Genomic DNA, 24,614 nt, shown 5'->3' with positions numbered 1-24,614 from the left:
TTTCTATTTGTTAAGTTTATTTGTTTTTAAAGAAGCTGGTTTGCACAAGGTCAAACATGCTATTCTAAAGCCAATAATTTGCAAGTATTCTCACTTGAAGGGTGTATTTCTTTTTAAACTAAATAGCAATTACAATTTTTTTGAGGGAAAAGACATTAAATATTCCCCTGACTGATAATTGTTCCCATTAGTTTTCAGTTAGATGGAATGGAAATTCAGGACTTTTTGCTCATGTTTTCAATGTGCTTTAAGTAACAAGTTAGCACAGGCCATCTCTGAAATTCAGTTGCACGTTTTGTTTTGGTGATTCTTGGAGGCTGTCAGTAGCTCTCTGATATGGAAGTATAAATTCCTTTCCTCCTTTTACAGGATTCATCATTCAATCAGACATGTGAGGTAAGCAATATCAAAAATTTAAATTGTACAATCCACCTTGTAACCTGCATTACTGCCAATGAGAGAGGAATTTGAGCCTAATAAGTGCATTTTATTCTGTCTCCTTGACAGTTTTGATTTGTAGCTATTTAACTTTACAGTGAAGGAGTGCTAAATGAAACCCAATATTGTTCTTATTATTTGCTGCTTGGAAGATTCCTCCAGAGCTTTCATGATATAAAAATTCATCAATTGCCATTGTGTCTCAGAACCCTAAGGACACAAAACTCTCACTCCACGTAATTTTGGACTCTGGTAGTTGTTTGTACGTTGACTTTATGTCTAATTTTCCACACAAGGATCTCACCCAGGAGGCATATTGCCTATAGCCATCATAGTTGATCTCGGTGCCTTCCTTAAATGTTCACATCTGCATATTTTTTAACAGGAAAATGACTTAATAATGATATAATCCTGTTGAATTTCCAATTTTCGTTCTCCCAGTTTGTGTCTGGCCTGCCCCAGTTTTTTTTGTGATTAAAACCAGCAAAAGGCCAAACCTTTTTTAAAAAAAACTGTGGATGCTGGAAATCTGAAACAGGAACAGAAATGGCAGGAGAAACTCAGCAACCTGGCAGCGTCTGTGGAGAGAAAGTAGAGTTAATGTTTCAGATCCACTGACCCTGCGTCAGAACGTTCCCCAGTTCTGAGAAAGAGTCATGGACCCAAAACTTTAATTGTGAGACCTGCCAATAATCAAAGCTGAGACTTCTCGTCTCATCAGTTTAATTTTTGCTCGTGCCCATGGCAACATGTTTAAATAAGGAGATTTTTGGCTCTAATTTAAATTACACACAATGCCAGTATCTCAGCTGGACTGCAGCAGCCCACGATTGAATTTAAAACTCTGCTCTGACGGAATGCCATGTCAGTTAAGCTCTGTCTGGCTTGTGACCAACAGTGCATGGTTTTATCCTGCAGAGGATGCTGTTATTCCTGGTGAAGATCCTCGTCCCCCTTCATGGAAGACCGCTATCATTTTCTCAGTCCTTCAGAGTTCATCTGCTCAGTTGCTCAAAACACAGTATATGAGGTTAATGTGACAGACTGTCTGAAATGTACTGCAGGGTCGCTCCAGACCAAAGGAGCATCAGAAGCTTATCTTTAGGGGTTCTACCATCTCTTCCACAATGACACCAGTGGCAGGATGGGCGGCATTGTATCTACGTTCTGCCTCAGTCAAGGGGTTGCATAATGGAGCCATTGGTTGCAAAGGGTAGCCCTTGTCCCACCCTTGTAATGAAACTGAAGCAAAAAAGTTCTCCAGGAAGTTGACATCACAACAGCAATCTGTGCCAGCTACGCTGGGAACTAAAATGTGGTACTGATGATCACAGATGATTTGTGTACTGGAATGGAAATCCTTTCCGTTAATGATGGTAACTGTTATGATGTGGTGCTGTCAACATGACATGTTCATTGTATATCCAGCATCTGAAGAAAGCTAGCTATGTTGGCCAAGTCTATTGCCAGGGCTGTAGTACTGATCTCATCAGTAAAGGGTGTGATCTGTCACACGTTACTAAATAATAGCCTCGATGCAGCACCAGTAAAAGGTGTTGATTTGATGTTATTGTCCTGTGTGCCAAAGTACAGTGAAAAGCTTTGTTTACAAGCGGAACCATGGCAAGTAAAGGATGTACAGTTCAAAAAGACTTAGAGGCATACAGGTTACATTGCAGGTGACGTTATTTGAGGCCAAAGCCCATTCGTTAGTCTAATAATGGCCAGAAAGAAGCTGTTCCTGAACGTGTGTGTGTGTGTGTGTGTGTGTGTGCGTGTGTTCAGGCTTCTGTATCTTTTGCCTGATGGAAGAAGTTGTAGGAGGTCATTTACCGGGGTGCGATGGGTCTTTGATGTTGGCCGCCTTTCCACAGCAGTGAGCTGTGTAAGTAGAGTCCATGGATGGAAGGTTGGCTTCCGTAATGGTCTGGGCTGTGCACACCGCCATCTGTAGTTTCTTACGGTCCTAGGCAGAGCAGTTGCTGTACTCGGCCTTTATTTACCAAGACAGAATGCTTTCAATGCTGCATCTGTAGAGAGCAAACTGTCCAGGTTCATAATGCCTGCTATGGCAACTGCTGTGCCCAGGGCCGTAAGAAACTGCAGAAGGTGGTGTGCATAGTCCTGATAGGAGCTCATGGTATCACAGGTTATATATTGGTGTGGATTGGTAATTTCTTCACAATCACAAGACAGGGAGTCAGGATTAATGGATCTTTTTCAAATTAGTAAGACATAATTAGTAGCGTGCAACAAGGATCAGTCCTAGCGCCTTAATTACTTACTCTCTATCTTAATGACTTCAGTGAGAGGTGGGGTGTAATGTATCAAAATTTACTGAAGATACAGAAATAACTGGGAGTGCATGCTGCAACGAGGGTGTGAGGAATCTAGAAGGTGATGTAAATAAAGTGATTGAGCAGGTAAAACTTGGCAGATGGAGCTTAATGTGGGAGAGTACAAGGTGATACACAAACCCCAAAAGATGCAGTGCAGAAGGATCAAAATGTTATTGTGCTTTAGCAAATAGTTAAGGTAAATGGAGTTTTGGCCTTCATTGCTAGGGAATTGGAGCTTAAAATTAAGAAAGTCTTGATACAACTGTACGAGGTATTGGTGAAGCTACACATGGAAGTACAGTTTTTGTCTCCATATTTAAGAAATGCTATACTGACTTTGGAGACAGTTCCAAAGAGATTCACTAGGCTGCTTCCTGGAATAAAAAGGTTTGCCTATCAAGAATGGTTCATTTTGTTAGGCCTTTATCATTAGAGTTTAGAAGAATGAGTGGTGATATTATTGAAATGTAAGATTCCGAGGAGATGGGGGTGTTGACAGGGTATATGTGGAGAAGAAGCTTCCATCTGTGGGAGGTGTTTTGAACGAGGGAACATAGTTACAGAATAAGAAGACACTAATTTAAATCTGTATTGCGAGGGAATTTCTTCTCCATTAGTAGTCTGGAATTCTCTATTCTGAGAGTAGTGGAGCTTACATCTTTGAAAGCACTTAAAGAACTGATAACTAGGTTTTTGAAAAAAAAATCGGAACTTAGGGCTGTGAGGAGCTCATACTTGAGAGGAGTATAGCCTCATCTTGTGGAATGGCAGGCAGACTTGAGGGACTGAATGGCCTACTCCTGCTCTTACCACTTAAATTTATTCTGGGTGTGGTTACACCATTTTTCCATTTCCACTGCATATCTATGAGTTGTGTAAAGATGAAAGGCAATATAGTTATAACAGTGGTAAGGAAGGGGCTCCTCCATACCTCCGGTGTTCCTTGCATATCCTGTCAGTAGTGATATCCTACGTGTTCCCACCTAACCCTTCCATTTAAGCCTTCATCTCCCAACATTAACTCCTGAGCATGCCTAACAGCTTAGCCATGCCAACCATGCTGCTGCATGTTTTCTTTTTGAAGCCAGAGTAGTTGTTGCTGTCTGAGGCCCCCAATCCCCTCACCTCCCATCGTAACTGTCGTCGAGTCAGTCCCAACTCCCATCCTTGTATGGTGAAAAGAGTCCCCTTCGCATTTAGTGTCCCCTCAGCATTTCAATATGCTGTCTCCGATCCACATGATTGAATTCCCCACTTTCCCTATCCACATGACCATCCCCCTCTACTCGCCACTAATTTGCACAATTCTCTTCTCGCTGTTCAAAACATGGTTGAAGAATTGGACTTTTTTTGCTCAATGCCAATAACTCCGTTCTCCTTACCTTTCCACATTATCCCAAATGTCTGGCCGTTGTCTCTGCCATTCAAGGCCTGGGATAATTCAGCCCCATTGTGATTAAAGTTATATCTACACTGCCTAATTATTTACCACATTGCTGGTTGTGGGACATATTCCACGTAAAATTGCTGCTGTGATCTCATGCAACATTAGCTGCACTTTTAAAATATAACAGATGTTATAAACTACTTTTGGATGTCCTGAGGTCATGCAAAGGACTGTATAAGTTCTCAGTTTAATCCATTTTTACAGAATTGACATGAGCTTTATTGTTTACATCACTGTGTTCACAGGATCATTGCTTTTTTTAATACAGGTACAGATCTGTCAGTTTAGCTGTAAAAGGGCTAAGGAATCTTATGTGTTCCACATAACAGGTAAGGAGCAATATTTAAAGTTTGAGCTCTGAACTGTGAGCTATTCTTAAATGAGTCATTCAAAGGACTTTTATGTAACATGTATTTTCTTCAGGCAAGTATTTTTCATGGAGGTGTGTCTTTTTCCGAATGAGCATTTGCGTAAATGTTTCCAGCGTACTTTCACTGCTTCGCTATTGTAGGTTCTTTCTTCTTCAAAGGGTAATTGGAGTCGGGTTAAAAGTTTTATACTTTAGCACAGTGAGGGAAGTTGGTGCCAGCGGCAGCATGTGTTTTGATTTTACTGTTTTGATACAACCCACTACTTGGCTATATCTGTGGCTGTCCCATTTGGGTGCAATGAGACTTCTCATTCTTTCTCCGATTCTGCTTTTTCACTGCTACAGCACATTGATAAAAGGTAGATCTAGTAAGACACTATCATTCTGAATTGTTTGTAATGACTAATACTGCAGATGGCAACAAACGAGAAATAGAATAAAAACATAGAAAACAACATTGAAATTAAAGGAAGTGTTAAAGCCCATAAATGCAATAATCTCAAAAACAAAAGTGAAAAGTAAGTACTGCAGCCAAAAGACCTGTGGATTTAATTATGAGTATTAAAATTTAAGAGCGAAGCCTCCAAAACAACAAAGTACCATCAATGCAACATCCAATTAAGCTTTTTAATCAACATTAGTGGACTTCTGGTGGAGAATTTAAAAAAAATGGCAGTTATGGTTTCTTTTTGTACTGACAAAATTTGAAAGGCTTAATAAATTTGCCTTGGCACTGATCTCATAACATAAATAGAGTGGAGAAAGATTTACTGAATATTTGTGAACAAACAGCTTTGGGGCTGAATTCTTGCGACAGACTGTAGTAGAATTTACCATGTTGTTAATTAAAAGTAACCAGTTGAAAATAAATTCCCATTACATTTTTCACTTTTGGCTTAAATACACTTTCTCATGATTTGTCTTTATGTCCATTTTCAAGGTGAATTTGTTTATCCGAGACAAATAAAATGTTGGCTTAAAAGAATTGTTCCTTTCCCAATTTCCAGCTAATGAACCTTATGCAAATATGGCATCTTCACAGAGGAATTTAATCCTTCATAGAATCATTAAATCACTATAGTATGGAAACAGGCCCTTTGGCCCCACAAGTCCCCACCGAACCTCAGAGCATCCCACCCACACTCATCCCCCTACTCTTTCCCTGTAACCAGTCTACACATCCCCGAACACTACAGGTAATTTAGCATGGCCATTTTACCAAGCCTGCACATCTTTAGACCATGGGAGGAAACCAGAGCACCTGATGGAAACCCATGCAGGTACAGGGAGAGTGTGAAAACTCCTCACAGACAGGTGCCTGAAGGTGGAATTGAGCCCGGGTCCCTGATGCTGTGAGGCTTTTCAGCCATCTTATAGAAACACAATCTTTTGTTTGTTGTCACAAAATGAGTTGCAGTTTTGACTGATTTCTTTCCTTTCCAGTGGGAGGAACACTGAGGCCATTTGATCTGTCAGCCATTTTTCAGTTCATGTCGGCCATCTCAGTCCAAACCCTACTTGATCTTCATAGCCTTGTTGCATGGCGTTTGGTGCGTTCAGCCGCTGAGTCTATAGGACAGTTACTGACAGCAACACCTTTGCCACTACTTTTCCTGTCGTCTTCCTATTTCTACTTGCCTCTCCTTTTAAAGGCACTTATGGTTAATGTAACATTGATAAGCCCTCATTATTGATGTTCAGTTAGTTAAATTTTGGCAGCATATTTCTAAATTTTTTTTCTGCATGGATTAGTAAAAGGATTGAAAAAGAAAAATCCAACTATATACATTCGTAATGATCAATTGATTCACCACATTGTTGAAGATACTGTACGGAAATAAATTAGAGGATCGGATGAATTTACCCAATGACAATTGGATCACAACTAGTAAACTTTTTATATCTATTAGATTTAAAGGAGAAAGGGAGTCCTCATTAGGATTGCTTCAGGTTTAATTGATAAAGAAACCATAATGAAAATGTTAGAGACAATGAGAACTGCAGATGCTGGAGAATCCAAGATAATAAAATGTGAGGCTGGATGAACACAGCGGGCCAAGCAGCATCTCAGGAGCACAAAAGCTGACGTTTCGGGCCTGGACCCTAAGGGTCCAGGCCCGAAACGTCAGCTTTTGTGCTCCTGAGATGCTGCTTGGCCCGCTGTGTTCATCCAGCCTCACATTTTATTATCATAATGAAAATGTTGTTTTGCAGTAAAATGCTGTGATCAGTGTTAAGAGGTATCAAGTTTTCATTCGCTGTTTTTCAGATTTGTAGAAGTGGTCAATGAGTTTTTGTTTTTGTTACTCACGAATATTGCATTTTTCTCTACCTCTTTAGAGTCACTGAATGATCCCCATCCTCCTGTGGCAAGTGCAATACATAGCACATCAATTCTTGTAAAATGGGAACGAGCAAACTCATCAGCAGTAAGATATATTCTTCAGTGGAGGTACAGAGAACTAGCTGGGCAATGGATTTACACTGAAGTATGTATTTTGTAATGGGCTACAACAATTCCAATACTTCTGAATCTTTTAAGAGTTTGCAGTAAAATCCAAAATATAAATATAGATTTTTTTTTCAGTATCCACAACCCTCAAAAGCTATTTAACATTGTTGGTTGAAGAAAATTCATGTTGACTGAATAGTTGAAATACAAAATGTCTGTTTTGAATTTTGATGACAATTTCCAGATTTGCAATTGAATACAGAAGTTTCAGTTTGCAATAAACATCTTTTAGGACACAGAACTTTAGTTGTCTGTCTTATATCCCTCTGCAACAAATATTTTAAGTTGATTCATATATATATAGAACTTTCCCATTCAATTAAACTATGGATAGATGCTTGCAAGTGATTGCTATTTGATTTTTACTGCATAGAAAGATTGGAAGTACTTTATTTATAGTTTGTTCATTTGAGGCTTCAGAAGTTATTTTCTTTAAACCTTCATGACTGCATGTTTTTAGTTAGTTCAGTTGCACTTTGTACTTTGAAAGACAGATGTATTCAAAAGTAAAATTGGATTGAAATAACAGTAAAGAAAATGCAGTTGAACAAGTGCCATCCTTGGAAACTTTGTAAAGCAATTGATCTGTTGTCTATATGACCCACTATTTGCACAGGTTATTGAAGATGCAATCTACAACATCACAAAATTGCATCCATATACAGAGTATGTCTTTCGAGTGATGTGGATAGTAACAGACAGACTGTATAAATACTCATCTGAAAGTCGCTCTTACAGAACCAAACCAAATGGCGGTAAGTTGTTTTAAAGAAGAATATATTGATCGAAGTAAGATGTATCTTTGCACAGTTTTTAAAAATGCAACACTTTCAAAGTATGTGTTTTTGTAAAATGCCTAGAGCACTGTTCAGAACCATGATAAGCCGTGGATTTTTTTTCAGCAGACGATACATATATTACATTAGGTGAGCAATCCTATATCTTAGTTTATCTTTGTACTAGATTTAAAGACATCTAAATTTAGACTCGTGCTTGGACTGATATAGTTTGCCTGTACATGGTTTCTCTCATTTTAGTCAAAATTTTCCTCTCTTAGATTTTCTTCAAGAACAAGGGCAAGGTCATTGCAAATGGAATAGAGTACAGTACAGTGAAGTGTGATGTTATTCACAGGAAAATGCCTTAAAATCAGAACTTGTTTTAGTTATGAGAGACTAGAAACTGTTGCTTTCAAACAGCTTTGGAGTCCTTGCACATAAGTAGAGTCATAGAATCTCTACAGTGTAGCAAGAGGCCCTTTTAGTTCATCAAATCTGCACCAACCCTCCAAAGCGCAGCCCGCCCAGGCACCCCACTCCATCCCCGTAACTCTGTATGGTGTTCTTATGATCATTAGCCTGCCTAAACTGCACATCCCCAGACTGTGGGATGAAACTGGATCAACTGTAGGAAACCTACACAGACTCTGGAAGAACATACAAACACCACACTGACAGTCACCCAAGGCTGGAATTGAAGTCAGACTCCTGGCCTTGTGGGGTAGCAGTACTAACCACTAAGCCACTGTGCTGCCCCAAACTGAAACTAACAGTAACCTAAAGAGAAAGCTAACAGTCATTCTCAACAAGGAATGGCAGGTTTGTTATTACTGCAAGTTGAATAGAATACAAGTGTAGAGAAGTTATATTTCAGTTTTAGAGGATTACATGTGAGAACAGATTTTTGTCTCCTTAGTTCAGGATATAATTTAGTGAGAAGCAGTTCAGGGAAGATTCAACAGATTGATCCCTGGATGAAGGGGTTACCTTATGAGGAGTCTGAGTACATTGAGCCAATACCCTTTGGAATTTAGACAAATGAAAGATGACTGATTTGAAATGTATAAATTCCTGATGGGACTCAAAAGGGTGAATGCTGAGCTGTTACATTTACTTCTGCAAGACTTTAGATCATGGGAGCCCATTTTTAAAAAAGAAGGGTCTCCTACTTTAGATGGAGCTAATAAGACTTTTCTTCTGTCAAAGCCACTAGTGGTAGAAGCGAAGAAATGTAATTCCTGAACTGGTGAATCTAGAATTTGAGCATCATAGTTTTGAAAGAAGTGGTCAATCTTTGAATTCTGAGATGAGGAGAAATGTCTTCACCAAGTGGGCTGTAAATCTATGGAATTCTCCATCCTGGAGAGCTGTTTTTACTCAGTTGTTGATGAGTGTATGGGTTGATAACCTTAATTTCCTTAGCATTTAAAACTCTTAACAGGGTAGAACATCAATCATCATCTTTTTTAAATGGCCAGTTAGGTTTGAGTAGGAGCTACGTGGCTTAGCACAGCTCCTATTGCCCACACGATGGTATCTGCATCCTTTCTTGCTGAGCTTTAATGTCAGTGCGCTATTTCGAGATTGAGTATGAATTGATAATACTGCATCAGTGAGTTCAAGAATTTGTATGTCACATCCATTGCTGAAATAATCATAGTGTATCCTAAATCAGAAGTTGATAATATTGGGGAGAAGGAACTTCGTAATGGCTCTGTGGAGGTAACTATGAAAAAGTAGTCAAGAATACTGCTTATAAACGTTTATGGAGTGGTGGTGACATGAAGATAAAGCTAAGCTGAATTGTAAACAAAGTCATTTCATTTCTGATACCTGAGGAGCAGCTGCAAAGTTAGTGTCCTCATAGTTCCACCAGACCTCAGGGCTGCCGTCTCATTAGAGGGAAATGACTGGTTGTGATTTAATCTGAGGGTCACCAGATCTCTGATGGGGCCAGTTATCTTAGTTGGCTGGTTTGCAATGCAGGTAGGTACCAACAGTATGGATTTAGTTCCTGTACTGGCTGAGGTCACCGTAAAGTATTCTTGTTCTCAAACTCTCCCCTTGTCGGAGGCCTGGTGACACTCCAGTTAAACCATCAATGGTCATCTGTCGCTGAGAAAGTGAGACAATGATGACATTACCTTTACCTCTTACCAAGATGTACTCAGTTCTATTTAACTCAAGAAAATGTGATTTCATTTTTATTGCAACTTGAAAGGCAGTTGTGGGCTGTGGGAAATTATTTACAGTTTTAAGCAATCCAAGGCAGGCATTTCTCTACATTTTTAATTTCAAATTATCCAATGACACAGAATATTTTTTCAAAAATTCTGTATGTCATGTTTTTCTTTCAGTTCCATCATCAGCACCTATAATCATTAAGATTGAAAGTCCCAGTCCCACCTCAGTGGTTGTTGAATGGAAACCACCCATGTTTCTTAATGGGCCATTAATTGGTTACCACATTGAGCTCCAGAGTGGTACTGAACATTTCCTCAGGGATGCAACTAAGGAACAACTATGTTTTTCTATTTATCCTACTAAGCCAGGCACCAAGTACAGGTATTTAATGAATAAATATATGTGTGTGTGTGTGTGTGTATGTCTGTAACAAATATGACATAGGATTTTCAGAACAAGTCTTATCTTTGGTAATGTAACTTTTTGGGGTGGTTTTCCACTAAAATACAAAATAAAAAATACAAAAGGATGAAAATGTCTAGTTTGCAGAAATTTGCTTTCATTGTCTTCTATGAAATTGGAAATATAGAAACAGCATATTCCACAGGGAACTACACATTGCAAAGAGAAAGTTATATTTAAATAATTTTCTCCTTTGGTGCGTCAACCGTATGTTTTGGCTAACTAGAGATTTTTGTGTGACAAAATAGGCTGTCCATAGCTGCAAGGAATACTGAAGGAATTGGGCCTCTAGCCAGTATGAATGTGAACACATTGCCTCAACCAGGTAATTACTTTATTAAATGTTTACTGAAAATGATGGTGCCTTTTTGTGTTATAATTGTACTTTTATGTTTATTTACAGTATGTATTAGTAACATATGTCTTTTTATTCTTCATCAAAATCCTTTCCCCATCATGGTCCAACAAATGAGATTTCTGTTCCAATGCTAGTTTATGCTCTGCCTTCCATACTTGATGGGCATTGATAAGACCATAAGACATAGGAGTGGAAGTAAGGCCATTTGGCCAATCAAGTCCACTCCACCATTTAAATCTTGGCTGATGGACATTTCAACTCTCCTTCCCTGCACTCTCCCCATAGCCCTTGATTCCTTGTGAGATCAAGAATTTATCGATGTCTGCCTTGAAGGCATCCAACGTCCCGGCCTCCACTGCACTCCGTGGCAATGAATTCCACAAGCCCACCACTCTCTGGCTGAAGAAATGTCGTCTCATTTCTGTTTTAAATTTACCCTCTCTAATTTTAAGGTTGTGCCCACAGGTCCTATTCTCCCTGCCTAACGGAAACAACTTCCTAGCCTCCACCCCTTCTAAGCCATACATGATCTTGTAAGTTTCTATTTGATCTCTCCTCAACCTTCTAAACTCTAATGAGTACAATCCCAGGATCCTTAGCCGTTCATCATATGTTAAACCTACCATTACAGGGATCATCCATGTGAATCTCCACTGGACACGCTCCAGCGCTAGTATGTCCTTCCTGAGGTGTGGGGCCCAAAATTGGACACAGTATTCTAAATGGGGCCTAGCTAGAGCTTTATAAAGCCTCAGAAGCACATTACTGCTTTTATATTCCAACCCTCTTGAGATAAACGACAACATTGCATTCGCTTTCTTAATCACGGACTCTACCTGCACGTTTATCTTTAGAGAATCCTGGACCATCACTCCCAGATCCCTTTGTACTTCTGCTTTACTAATTTTCTCACCATTTAGAAAATAGTCCATGCCTGTATTCTTTTTTTCCAAAGTGCAAAACCTCACATTCACTCACATTGAATTTCATCAGCCATTTCCTGGACCACTCTCCTAAACTGTCTAAATCTTTCTGCAGCTTCCCCACTGCCTCAGTACTACCTGCCTGTCCACCTATCCTTGTATCATCGGCAAACTTCACCAGAATGCCCCCAGTCCCTTCATCCAGATCGTTAATATATAAGATGAACAGCTGCGGCCCCAACACTGAACCGTGTGGGATCCACTCGTCACCGGTTGCCATTCCGAAAAAGAGTCTTTTATCCCAACTCTCTGCCTTCTGTCAGAGAGCCAATCCTCAATCCAAGCCAGTAGCTCACCTCGAACACCATGGGCCCTCACCTTGATCAGCAGCCTCCCGTGAGGCACCATATCAAAGGCCTTTTGCAAATCTAGATAGATAACATCTACTGGGTTTCCCTGGTCTAACATACTCGTTACCTTTTCAAAGAATTCTAACAGGTTTGTCAGGCCTGACCTCCCCTTACTAAATCCACGCTGACTTGTTCTAATCTGACTCTGCATTTCCAGGGATTTAGAAATCTCATCCTTGAGAGTGGTTTCTAGAATTTTACCAACTACCGAGGTTAGGCTAATCGGCCTATAATTTTCCATCTTTTGCCTTGATCCTTTTTAAACAAGGGGGTTACAACAGCAATTTTCCAATCATCTGGGACTTTCCCAGACTCCAGTGACTTTTGAAAGATCACGACCAAAGCCTCTGCTATTTCCTCAGCCACCTCCCTCATAACGCTCTAGGATGTAGCCCATCGGGGGCCAGGAGGTTTATCAATTTTTAGACTTTTTTTAGCTTTACTAACACCTTGTCTTTTGTAGTGCCTATCATACTCAACTCTGCCCCCTGACCCTCCCTAACTGTTGGCATACTACTCATGTTTTCCACTGTGAAGACTGACGCAAAGTACTTATTAAGCTCTTCAGCTATTTCCTTATCTCCCATCACTAGCCTTCCAACATCAATTTGGAGCGGCCCAATATCTACTTTTGCCTCTCGTTTGTTTCTTATGTATTGAAAGAAGCTTTTACTATCATTTTTAATATTACTAGCTAGCCTACCTTCATACTTGATCCTGTCCTTCCTTATTGCTCTCTTAGTTATCGTCTGTTTATTTTTGTAGCCTTCCCAATCTTCTGATTCCCCAGGGCTCTTGGCCACTTTATAGGCTGTCTCTTTTTTTCTTTGATCATAGTTCCTGACTTCCTTTGTCAGCCATGGCTGTCTAATCCCACCTCGGATAATCTTTCTTTTCTTTGGGATGAACCTCTGTACTGTGTCCTCAGTTACACCCAGAAACTCCTGCCATTGTTGCTTTACTGTCTTCCCTGCTAGGCTCTGCTTCCAGTTGATTTTTGTCAATTCCTCTCTAATGCCCCTGTAATTACCTTTATTTAACTGTAACACCATTACATCCGATTTTGCCTTCTCTCTTTCTGTATTATTTTGTTTGTAGTGTAAGCAATTGTACGATCTAGTTGGTCCAGTTGATCTGTTTACACCTCATTTATTCCCTGTAATTGCAATGGAAGAGCTTTAAGTTTGATATGTTGAATTGGGTTGACTGTAGATGGGTAACATGCGTGCTAGCCAACTTGCCAACATATATAGCCCTTCCATCCAATAAATGTAGGACAGCACTGGCAACTTTCTGCAGGCATACCACTCCATTTTGCGTGTTGCCAGCATTTCCTAAACATGATATCGACCATTATTATTTCCAGGCACCTTCAATGTAAGTGTCCTGGAGTACAAAACTCTCTTCATTCTGTTGCCTTTAGCCGCACGTCATAACTCTGGTACTGCATTGCTCCATCACTTCTTATTGTCTTACCAAGAAATAGGAACAGAAGTAGGCCATTTGGCCTCTTGAGCCTGCTCAGTCATTCAATTCAATCATGACTAACCGATACTCCTCATGTCCACCTTCCACCCCTTTCCCCGTAACCCTTGATTCTGCTTCTGAATCTATCTCGGCCTTAAATGTCCACAATAACTCTGTCCCCACAGCTCTCTGTGGCAAGGAGTTCTACATACTCAATCTACTGAGAGAAGAAATTCCTCCTCATCTCAGTCTTAAACTGGAGCTCCTTTATCCTGACGTTATGTTCTGTGGTCCTCGACTCTTCCAAGAGGGGAAGCGTCTTCTCAGCATTTACCTTGTCAAGCCTCTCAAAAATGTAATATTTTTTGATGAGATTACCTCTCATTCATCTAGACTGCTAGTAAGACAACCCTTCCATAACCAGGGATTATCCTACTATACCTTCTCTGAACTGCCTCCAATAAAATAATATCTTTCCTTAAATAATAGGACCAAGCTGCTCACAGTGCTGCGGATGTGGACTCACCAGTACTTTGTACAGTTGAAATAAGAGTTCACTACTGTTGTATTCCAACCCCTTGAAGTCAGGGCCAACATTCCATTAGCCTTCCTGATTACCTGCTGCACCTATGTGCCAGCTTTGTGTTTCATTCGCAGTCACCTCCAAGAACCTTTTTGTGTTGCAGATTTCTCCTGTCTTTCTGCATTTAAATAATCTTCCATTCTTTTGGTCACCCTTCCAAAATAGGTAAATTTACATTTTCCACATTATACTCCATTTACCAACCCCCCCCCCCCCCCCACTTAATTAACCTATTAATCTGTCTCTGTAAATTGATTCCCTCTAACCTTTCCATGTGTTTAGTGTCATCTGGAAGTTAGCTACAGTACATTCATTTCCTTCCCCCAAGTAATTAATATATTTTTTAACGGTTGTGGATCCAGCACTGATCCCTGTTGAATTCCATTGATCATGGGTCACTAAACTGAAAAAGAATCCCTTATCTCCGCTCACTGTTTCCTTCCCCTGAGATAATTCTCTATCTGTGTCAGATGGTAGCTATATTGACTGGAAAAATCACACTAATCTTCATTATTTGCATCTAGAAGCAAAAACTTCAGTTGTATTTTATACATAGGAGCCAAAATTGAAATGACTTGGTATCTTGAGAGCTTAATTTCTGGAGATGTGTTTGACCAGTTGCCAGTCTAGTTATGAATCACTAAAACATGTGCATTTCAGGGGGATTAAAGGAAGAAGATCCATGCTCAATTCATCACATGTATATCATCTGTAATGTTGTGAATCATTACTGATAGCAATTGCAGGAGAAATTTGTGACTCAGAACTTAGAACTGTTGGACAAAGGGGACTATGTAAGGAACTGCAATCTACGTGGGGATTGAAATAATGAAAATTTTGTTACGCTGTATGTTGAAATGAACGAAGAGCGTAATTATAATACTGTTCTGCCTAAAAATAACTAAAATCAAGTAACTTAATGTTGCAGAACTATCTGAAAGTCTGGTACTTTGGCTGTCGAAACAAAATACCGTATATGAAAGTAAAGCTGGAGATTTGGAAGAGATATTTTGTACCAGAACAGATTGGATTGGTAACAGCATCACTGGTACAGTAAATTCTTCCTTTCCTTGTAGATACAAACAAGCTGTTCAATTTCCTTGGCTAAGTCACTTGCCGTCAGTGAGTGTAAGCTGTCTAGCTACAAAAAAATCATGACTATATACTGTTAATAACACAGTCTGGAGCTGGAGGAGAACAGCAGGCCAGGCAGCATCGGGGAACTGAAAAGTTGTGTCAACTTTCCTACTTCTCTGATGCTGCCTGGTCTGCTGTGTTCCTCCAGCTCCACACAATCATTTCTCTGACTGCCGCATCTGCAACTCCTGCTGTCTGTCTTGACTTTATACTGTTGTCTTTTTTGTTTGCAGTATTAATAAAGTAAAAATAATTTTTTAGATAATTTAGCAACATGTAACAAAGATGAGATTAAATTTGTTGATGCGGTTAGTTGTTGTGAACTGGAACACATTGCCTAAGAGTATTGGAAGTAGATTCAACAGTGAAATTAGATATATATTTGAGAAAGAAAAAATGAGTAGGGATTTAGGGATGTTAGACTAATTGCTAACTTCATTAAAAGAGGTAACAAAAGGGAAAATCACCAAGAGTCCCGCTAGACCATAGGGCTGTTCTCACCAGAGCTGACTGGTGGTGGCTTAACCTAAGGGTCACAAGGCCTCAAATGAGAGGAGAAGTTTAAAGTGAGAGTCCTGCCTGGCTATCTTAGCTGGTCCTAGAATTGAACCCACACTGTTGGCAACCTTCTGTGCTGCAAACCAGTCATCCAAGCCAAATGAGCTAACTAACCCCAGCTACAGTGGATTGATTAACCTTCTTCTGTCTTTGTTTCTGTGAAACCTATATGCAATATTAATGTAATGACTGCATTTTTATCAATTTGATACTTTTGTGTGAGTATAAACAAGGGATGTCTAGGTTAGAACATTTTTGCTTCTTTTGGTGCATCGATGTCAATAGGTTGCCTTCTGAGGTTTTGATGAAAGCACATTATTGGTACAGGTTTAAAAAAATACTTTGCTCTGGAGTGTTTAATGGTGGTGAGTGACCAATGTAATGGAAATAATTTGCATCTTGTTATAAACACCCACTAACTTGAGAAACAGAACAGATTAGCTAATACATTTGAACAGGAAAATTGCACACATCACACTCATGTTATCATGAGTTATAATGGATTCAGTAGATTTTCTTATAGTGCGGAAACTGCAGAATTTGGTGATATTTGAACTAATTTTATTTAATCGTTTGAGAAATTGTAAATAAAGTACATCTTAGCTAAGCATGAGGCATGATATTTATCTCCTTGGTATAAGTTTAGATTTTATAACTTATTGCATTCACGTTAGTAGTACAATCTCGTGGTGCTACTTTTCAGACCCTGTCAAACCAACTGAAAAATATTCCTTTGTGTTTAGAGTGAGCAGTGATCTAATCAAGGTGGTTAAAATCATAAAAGATTCAACAGAGTGGATAGATGGATGAGGTCTTGTGGCATTGTGATAATGTCCCTTCCTTTAGGCTGTAAATGCTGTGTTCAAGCTGCACACCAGGACTTTTTGGCCATGGCCTTGCAATGTGGTCAAGCAGGTTAGATATCACCCTATAAATCCCTTTAATGTACATCATGATAGGTGGTAAAAATGCTAAACAATTTCCCAGTCAGCCACCCCACAGTAGCTTATCTATAAGCATGGACCAATCCTCTCAAACAAGGATATGAACGAAGACAGACAGCCAAATGTAGGGCACGTTTTTCATCTAGTCTGGGATTCTAGAACAACATCTTCCAATCTTAAATTTAAGTTCAGCCTTTTGGGATTTTGGTCAAGAGGCTTTTGTGTGGGGGCGAAATGATTATGAAAATCTGGGGCTGCAGATTCCAAAAGCCTAGCAACTTTTGGACATGATATGGAGGTGCCAGTGGTGAACAAAGTTGGACAAAGACAAAATTCACGCAACGCCAGGTCATAGTCCAACAGATTTATTTGAAAACACAAGCTTTCAGAGCACTGCCCCTTAGTCGGGTGAAGTGAGAGGAGAGCACATAGACACAGAGTTTATAGGTAGAGAGATCAGAGAATCATACAACTGGTGCAAGTGGAGTGAACAAACCTGAAATAATTGGCTGCATTTTAGAAATTGCAGGAGCAGGATATGAAGAACTCTGTTAGAAAGGAGATGCAAGTTTCAACTGATTTAAGATGCAAATTCTAGATTCTGTTTCAAGTCACTGCCCTGAGATTATTAAACTTTCATCAGTGTCCGCCTAACTTTCCAAACTTCTAACAGGTGAAGCGATAGGAATATACAAAAGGTGACATCTCTGGTCACACACTGAATTGTAGGTATGAGGCTTTGTCTAGAACCTGTCTGAATTTTAAGCAGGAATCAGGCTGGTTTTGTTCCGAAGCAGGAATTATAAAATAACACAATTTGTGCGTTTCTTGAACAAAATTGAATGGATCTGCAGATAAACAAACATCTTTGGATGAAATGATTCACCCTGTTTGTGTGTGTGTGTGTGTGTGAGAGAGAGAGAGAGAGAGAGAGAGAGAGTGTTTGTGTGCATTCATCCATTATTATAGCATCTGCATGGTCTGGCCAATAAGCCTTGCCTGCAACATATGAGATAGTTACATGAGTATCTGCAGTGTATATGGTGGGTGGTATTCAAATGTGTGATGGTAGTATCCTTGTCAGTGATCTGGCTTATTTTGCAGAGGTTGACATGGCAGGGTTGTGTGGTATTGTGGTTGATGTTGTCCTGAAGGCTGGGTAATTTGCTGGGAAAATGGTCTGCTTAAAGTTTGGCAGTTGTGTGAACATGAAAAGTGGAAGTGTAGGGAAGATCTTGGCATGATGCTCAACATCATTGGTGACGTGTTGAAGGCTGTGAAAGACATGGCATAGTTTCTCCGCCCCGGGGAAGTATTGGATAATGAAGGGTACGCTATTGGTGTCATCCGGTGTCTGTCTTCTGAGGATGTCATTGTGGCTTTTTGCTGTGGCACGTTGGAGTGGGCAATCCATGAGTTGAGCATCATATCCTGTACTTATGAGAGTGTCCTTCAAAACCTTCAGGTGTCCTTCACATTCCTCCTCATCTGGGCAGATTCTGTGTATGCACAGGGCTTGTCCATAGGGGGATGGTTCTTTCAATATGTTTAAGGTGGAAGCTGGAGAAGTGTAGTATTGTGAGGTTATCTGTGGGCTTGTGGTAGAGCGAGGTACTGAGATGTCCATCCTTGATGGAGATGCATGTGTCAAAGAATGAGATTGGTTCAGAAGAGTAGTCCATGGTAAGTCTGATAGTGGGATGAAACTTGTTGATATTGCTATGTGGTTAATAGTTTGTTGTTTTGGTGAGTCCAAAGGAGAAAATATTGTCAATGTATCTGGTATACAGTGTCCCAGGTCAGAGGTTCCCGCGCAGCAAAGAAGTCTTGCTCAAACGTGTGCATGAAAATGTTGGCATAATGGGGTACAAATTTGACCCCCATGGCTGTTCTGTGTGAAGACATGTTTGAGGATGAGTTGTAGGATATTGTCTCCTTTCTAACAGAGTTCTTCATATCCTGCTTCTGTGATTTCTAGAATGTAGGTACGTATGAATGATTAAAGATTTCTACAGGAGGCAATCAGCCAGCCATTTCAGGTTCATTCACTCCACTCACACCGGTTGTGTGATTCTTTGATCGATCTCTGCCCCTCCTCTCTCTACCTATAAAAGCTGTCTTCTCTCACTGCACTTGATGAAGGGGCTGCACTCTGAAAGCTTGTGATTTCAAATAAACCTGGTGTTGTATGAATTTTAACTTTTGGACAGTTGAAACTTTCAAGACTAGGGTTGATTGATAGGTTTGAGGGCATTGTGAGATATGGATTAAAGATAGCTAAATGGATTTGAGGTGTAGTTCAGCGGTGATTTGATTAACTGATGAAGCAGTTTCAAGGCCAAATAACTAAACATTCTTTATTTTTGTCCTTCCCATTCACATGTTCAAATGTACTAGGAATTTCTGGCGACGTACATAAGAAAGAGTTGTATATTTCTGAGGGGCCGCACATTTGGGCACTAGCAGTTGGCAGGTCTAACCATTCTCGTCTGATTTATCGGAGTGACAAATTTATCAGTGATCTCTCTGCAGACTGGCTCTACAGCAAGCTTTATTTTGTTGCGGACAAACAGGTAAATAACCTTGATGTGTCTTTGTTTATGATGCTTCCTGAATAAGATGACACTTTCTAAGGTGGGTTAACGTGCCTGTTTTCTGTATGGATCTTCCAAGTTGCTGCTATGATGATGTTTGCAAGAATTTTGATACTTTCCCATAAAGATGCATATAATTTGTTTTACATTGGGTAGTCATTGGAATCTTGAAGTTATTTTGTAGCTTTTGCAATTCTATTGTGTATGTTGTATGATGAAAAATTCATCAGTCTTTGTTTCTAGGTATTACGATGTGATATGAGAAACTGCTCCACCGAAGTTGTCATTTCATTAGCTGCTTCTCCAGTTAAAATAGTAGCAGATCCATTCAGTGGGTGAGTCACATTACCAATGAAAACATGTGATCACAGTTTTGTCAGCTAATTTCACCGGTTTCGAATGAATTCAGCAATCTAAGTCTGGAGTTTTTGTATTGCTAGAGCTTCAGGTCCTTTCTTTATCCTTGAGAGTATTATGCTTCCAGTAGGATTTTAAACTTGCTGTCTGTAGGCTGGGCAAAATCACCACTTATATTACTGATGAATGTATTGAACATTCTGTATCATGGAGCTATGTAAAGATGGAACACCAGTTTCAGTCTGCAGGAACTGTATGTATAAGAGTTTTTATTTTCCTAAATTATCTTCTTTGGTATTATAGCTACTTGCTTTCAGCAACTTCTACGTTTTTGTCGTCTCTTCTGAATTCACAGAAATTTTAACTTGTCAAATACAGTGAGCATCAATAACAAATGAACTTAACATAAGCAAACAGCGAAGAACTGAACACCTGTGTATTGGTCAGATTTTTTCCCCTATTTGGTTAAGATTATTTTTATCTATTTTTTTTTGTTTTGTCAAGTGGTGCATATCATTTCTCCTTGTTCAATTCCAAAAGCAATTTTAAAAAAAAACATGAAGTCACCATGACCGTTCTTCACCTGCCCCCTTTTTTAAAAATATTTTTATGGAATAAATGCCCTGAGGGTCACTGGTTTGGCCAGCAGTTGTTGTTCTTTCCTGAAGGCTACTGCCCTTCGAGGAGGCAATAGTTTTGAAATTTTGGAGTTCAAATGGTGAAGATACACTTAGTGCTTTTTAGAAGGGAGTTCCAAGATGTTGTCTCAGTGATGGTGAAGGGATCGCAAAACAATGTTCACTCAGGATGGTGTGTGGCTTGGAGCAGAATTTCCAGATGATGGTATTCTCACATATCTCAGCTCTTGCCCTTCTAAGCATTAAGAGGTCACTGGTTTGATAAGTGCTGTCAAGGGAGGCTTGGTATATTTCCTGCACTGCATCTTGTAAATGGTATTCAGTAATGCCTCTATACACTGGCATTTAAAGGGTGTAGATATTTCGTTTGGGAGGTGGGGTCCTGATTCAAATACAGTGTTTGGTCTTGGCTGGTGTTGGGACTCGAGTGTTGTTGGCGTAGCACTGAAGCAGGCAAGTATGGAATTTGAAAAATTCAACCTTAGTTCCTAAGGTGCCTTCTTTTAAAGGAGAAAAGGGATTTTAAAAAGGAAAATGATAAAATTCCAACTTCTGAGTCACTTTATTCTTAAGGATCAGCCAGAATTATGAATGCTCTGAAAATCCATGCATAGTATTGCTGCATAAAATGTACCATAATGTTTGTGGCATTTGTACTTTCTGCATTAAACAAATTTCATCTTGGACTTCGTGGAATGGCTTTGTACACTTTTTAATATTATTGTCCTATTCTTATTTCATAGATATTTGTTTATTGGTTTCATGGATAGCCTATACCGCATGGCTTTACCGGGAATGCAGTTGGAAGCTGAGAACAAAAGCATGGAAACTATAGTAGCAAATACATCACATCTCACTTTCAGTTTGAACCCATATTTTAGAAAACTTATTTACATTAGTGGCAGAGGAGGTACGGTCCATCATATATTTTTGGATGGGACAGAAATGGGCATGAACAGTCTACTGCCATTTGATACAGCCAGTATTCAACATGTAGTCTATTCTTGTACATTATGGGTTTTAACGAATGGAAAGCAGGTCTATATTGCAGAAGAATACGATAAGCAGTTGTACCCTACCGAGGTGAGTGCGGAGTCATGCAACGTGAACGATGGAAACTTTGACAACTTGTTTTTGTGGGACTTTTCTACTCAGCCTTTGCCAGTACCTCTTCACGAGCCCACCCACTTGCAAGTTGTCTTTGGATCCAATTCAGCAGCTTTAACCTGGAGAAAGCCTCAAACTGGGAATGGGCTTGGTATGTTTTTGTTTTGGTGTCTGGTCATGTAGTTATTTCTTAGGTGAAAATAATGCAGTTTTTGTTTGAAAAGATGCCAGCCATGAGATAGTTACCTTGTTTCTCAGCGAAGATGGTTGCATAAAGGGGAAGATGTATTTGGAGTGGAGGGGGCATTGATAAAGTAATTGCTGATTAATTCTTTAAAACACTTGCAGTTTAATGATGAGTGTATGAAATTTATTCAATAAGAACTGAAATTGGAGCTGGTATGGCACAAATACTCTGCCAGATTAGAATAGAACGCATATATTAATTTTGCAAGGAAGCTGAAAGGATCAGGAGTTGTAGGTGGAGAGGCTATGGCCAATTTGAGAGAACTGCTGGAGGAAAAGCTAAGGATCATGGTTCAAGGGGTTTAAGTGTATTCCAGAGGACTCGCCCTCCCTAAACAGTATGGAGGAATCCAAGGGCTGCTGAGTGCTCAGCTGGGCCAGTTTGTATGTTGGGTCATTGTCTCAGTCATATAACTGAAATTTAGGCACTCTAGTTCTCATCCCTCAGCTCCACCTCACCCATATCATCTATGCCAACTCATGCTCTGCCATGATAGCCAGTTCTTACCCTCAATGCCATTCAGCCCCATGGTCCCTTATGGGCCAACTTGTGTCAACAACTGATTCCCCCATGTCCCAGTGGCCCCCTGTAGCATGTATGCTAGCTTTATGCCAATTCATGCCCTTCCAATCGCAATCCTTTGCTCTTAGAACTTCCGTACCAAGTTGCCCAAAGCCCACCATGAACCATGCTGACATGATGTAAAATTAAGTTCTAAGCATCTCTTTCAGATTTCACCATATAAATGCTTTCATAGATAAATGTCCATTTAATACATTTAAGTATTTTCATGTCCCCACATCCAAGAAAGCTACTCCTTTAAGTCTTTGGAGTTGTTGCTCAAATCCATTGATCTTGGTAGGCTCAAGATAGATCTTGAAAGTAGTCAAGCAGCAATAATAATACAGTAACGATAACGTTTTAGGGCAATGAAAACCAAGCAGTTACTGAAACTGCAAACTATGATTTTCTTTTCAGTTCAGAAACACAGCAGGAGATTTAAATAACTTGACAGCTTGACAGTTCCATTGACCTTTTCTGTCTTTTATATAAAAAATTATTCTTTAGCTGTAAATCTCAGACTCTGGGAAATTGACAATGCTGCAGTGAAAATGAGACCTTTTTTGAACTCTACACTAAGTTCAAATGAGTCTGCTGGATGTATTTCCTCCATGTGTAAATCCCATCCTAATCCTTTGCCTTTACTCACAAAAATAAGACCTGTTAGAAATTGGGGCAGCAATTCTGGTGCCTAAGGCTTGCCACCATTTTGGATTAAATACTGAGCCTCCACAACTACTAAATTCTGAGCTTTATTTCTTTCTTCTACCCCATGTTTTGCCAATTGCCAAGGAAGGAATGCTATGTTCAAGCATCAGATTATCTCCAAAGCTGGCAAGCTTCTTATCCAGCATCACAATGTGGAAAAAATTTTTGGCTCAAATCAAACTGCCAATGAATGTGTAAAATATTTCTATTTTGTGATCTGTGTGCAGCGAGTGTTTCAGACACGTGAGAGAAATGTGATTGCGTTGACAGTTATATCAATGTGAAAATATTTGAATCCTTCTCTCGATTTTTGAGTTTTATTTGTTCTCCATGTTGTGTTTCTCTTCAAGGACCTAATGCATGGCAGCAGTGGTCCTATGACCTGATAATTGTAAATGGTAACATAAGCAACTATAAAGAAGGAATTGGTTCAACAAATATCACCTTGTATGACTTGAGCAGTTCTACACTCTATACTTTCAAGATACGTGCATCTTCTCCAGGTGGCAAAGGCCCCTGGTCTTCAATATTTCAAGGAACAACACTCAAAGAAGGTAGAAATAATATTTATAGACTTCTAAATGTATGCCAGTGACTTTTTTAGCATTTTTATTCAAGTGATAAAAGATATTAGTCATGAGCCATGTTGTGCAAATAGAAAGATTAAAAAGGAGTTTGGCCAAATAATGCATTTAGAATCATAAAATGCCTGCAATGCAGAAAGAGGACATTCAACCCATTAAGTTTGCACAGACCATCCAAAGAGCATCCCACCCAGACACAGCCCCCTACCCTATCACCCCACGTTTCCAGAGTAATCCACTCTCAGCCTGCACATCATTGGGCAATTTAACATGGCCAATACACCTAACCTGCATGTCTTTGAACTGTGTGAGGAAACCAGAATACTTGACAACAATCCACGCAGACACAGGTAGAATGTGCAAGCTCCACACAGACAAGGCTGGAATCAAACCTGGGACCCTGGTGCTATGAGGCAGCAATGTTGACCACTGAACCATTGTGTCATATTTAGTGGGCTATTATAGTAGAAACCACAGGAGAAAGAGTGGGCCATAGTTATTTTCTGTTGGAGTAATTTTTTTTAACCCTTCTCCTGTTCATAGTTAAGTATGTTACTTGACTTTGGACTAGAAACATATCTGCAAGATGCTGATTTTGTGTTTTAAGGCTTTCGTTTGCACATCAGCCAAACTGCTACTTAACTTCAGCAAAAGGCTGAAATGTTTAAGCTTGTAAAGTGTAAATTGGATCTGATACCTGAATCGACATTGTTCTGGTTTCTGTTAATGCAGCATACACAGCCTTTTTGGCGAATCAGTTCTCATGCTGATTCAGTTTAATCAAGTGATAAGTACTCGGCTTTTCATTTTCTGACTCACTGAGAGAACTGCCAGGGAACTTTAACTCCATAGCTTGTGTACGATATCACTGACATTTGTCTCCAACCTGTCTTCAGATCCTAGATAA

At 39.7% G+C, this 24,614-nt stretch overlaps 1 protein-coding gene across 1 annotated transcript in view; it reads left to right on the top strand.

Moving 5' to 3' along the window:
• Positions 1-24,614, top strand: part of ros1 (c-ros oncogene 1, receptor tyrosine kinase) — a 209,736-nt gene that overhangs the window by 33,734 nt on the left and 151,388 nt on the right. The window contains exons 4-14 of the mRNA XM_048540717.2: positions 370-396; positions 4,493-4,553; positions 6,935-7,083; positions 7,723-7,861; positions 10,243-10,450; positions 10,780-10,856; positions 15,201-15,320; positions 19,309-19,484; positions 19,749-19,840; positions 21,244-21,758; positions 23,474-23,677. Coding sequence (XP_048396674.2) covers positions 370-396; positions 4,493-4,553; positions 6,935-7,083; positions 7,723-7,861; positions 10,243-10,450; positions 10,780-10,856; positions 15,201-15,320; positions 19,309-19,484; positions 19,749-19,840; positions 21,244-21,758; positions 23,474-23,677 — 1,768 coding nt within the window. The remainder of the gene's footprint in view (positions 1-369; positions 397-4,492; positions 4,554-6,934; positions 7,084-7,722; positions 7,862-10,242; positions 10,451-10,779; positions 10,857-15,200; positions 15,321-19,308; positions 19,485-19,748; positions 19,841-21,243; positions 21,759-23,473; positions 23,678-24,614) is intronic.

The sequence above is a fragment of the Stegostoma tigrinum genome, chromosome 12 (genome assembly GCF_030684315.1).
Source record: "Stegostoma tigrinum isolate sSteTig4 chromosome 12, sSteTig4.hap1, whole genome shotgun sequence".
Classification (NCBI taxonomy): Eukaryota; Metazoa; Chordata; class Chondrichthyes; order Orectolobiformes; family Stegostomatidae; genus Stegostoma; species Stegostoma tigrinum.
This window is presented reverse-complemented; position numbering and strand designations above follow the sequence as displayed.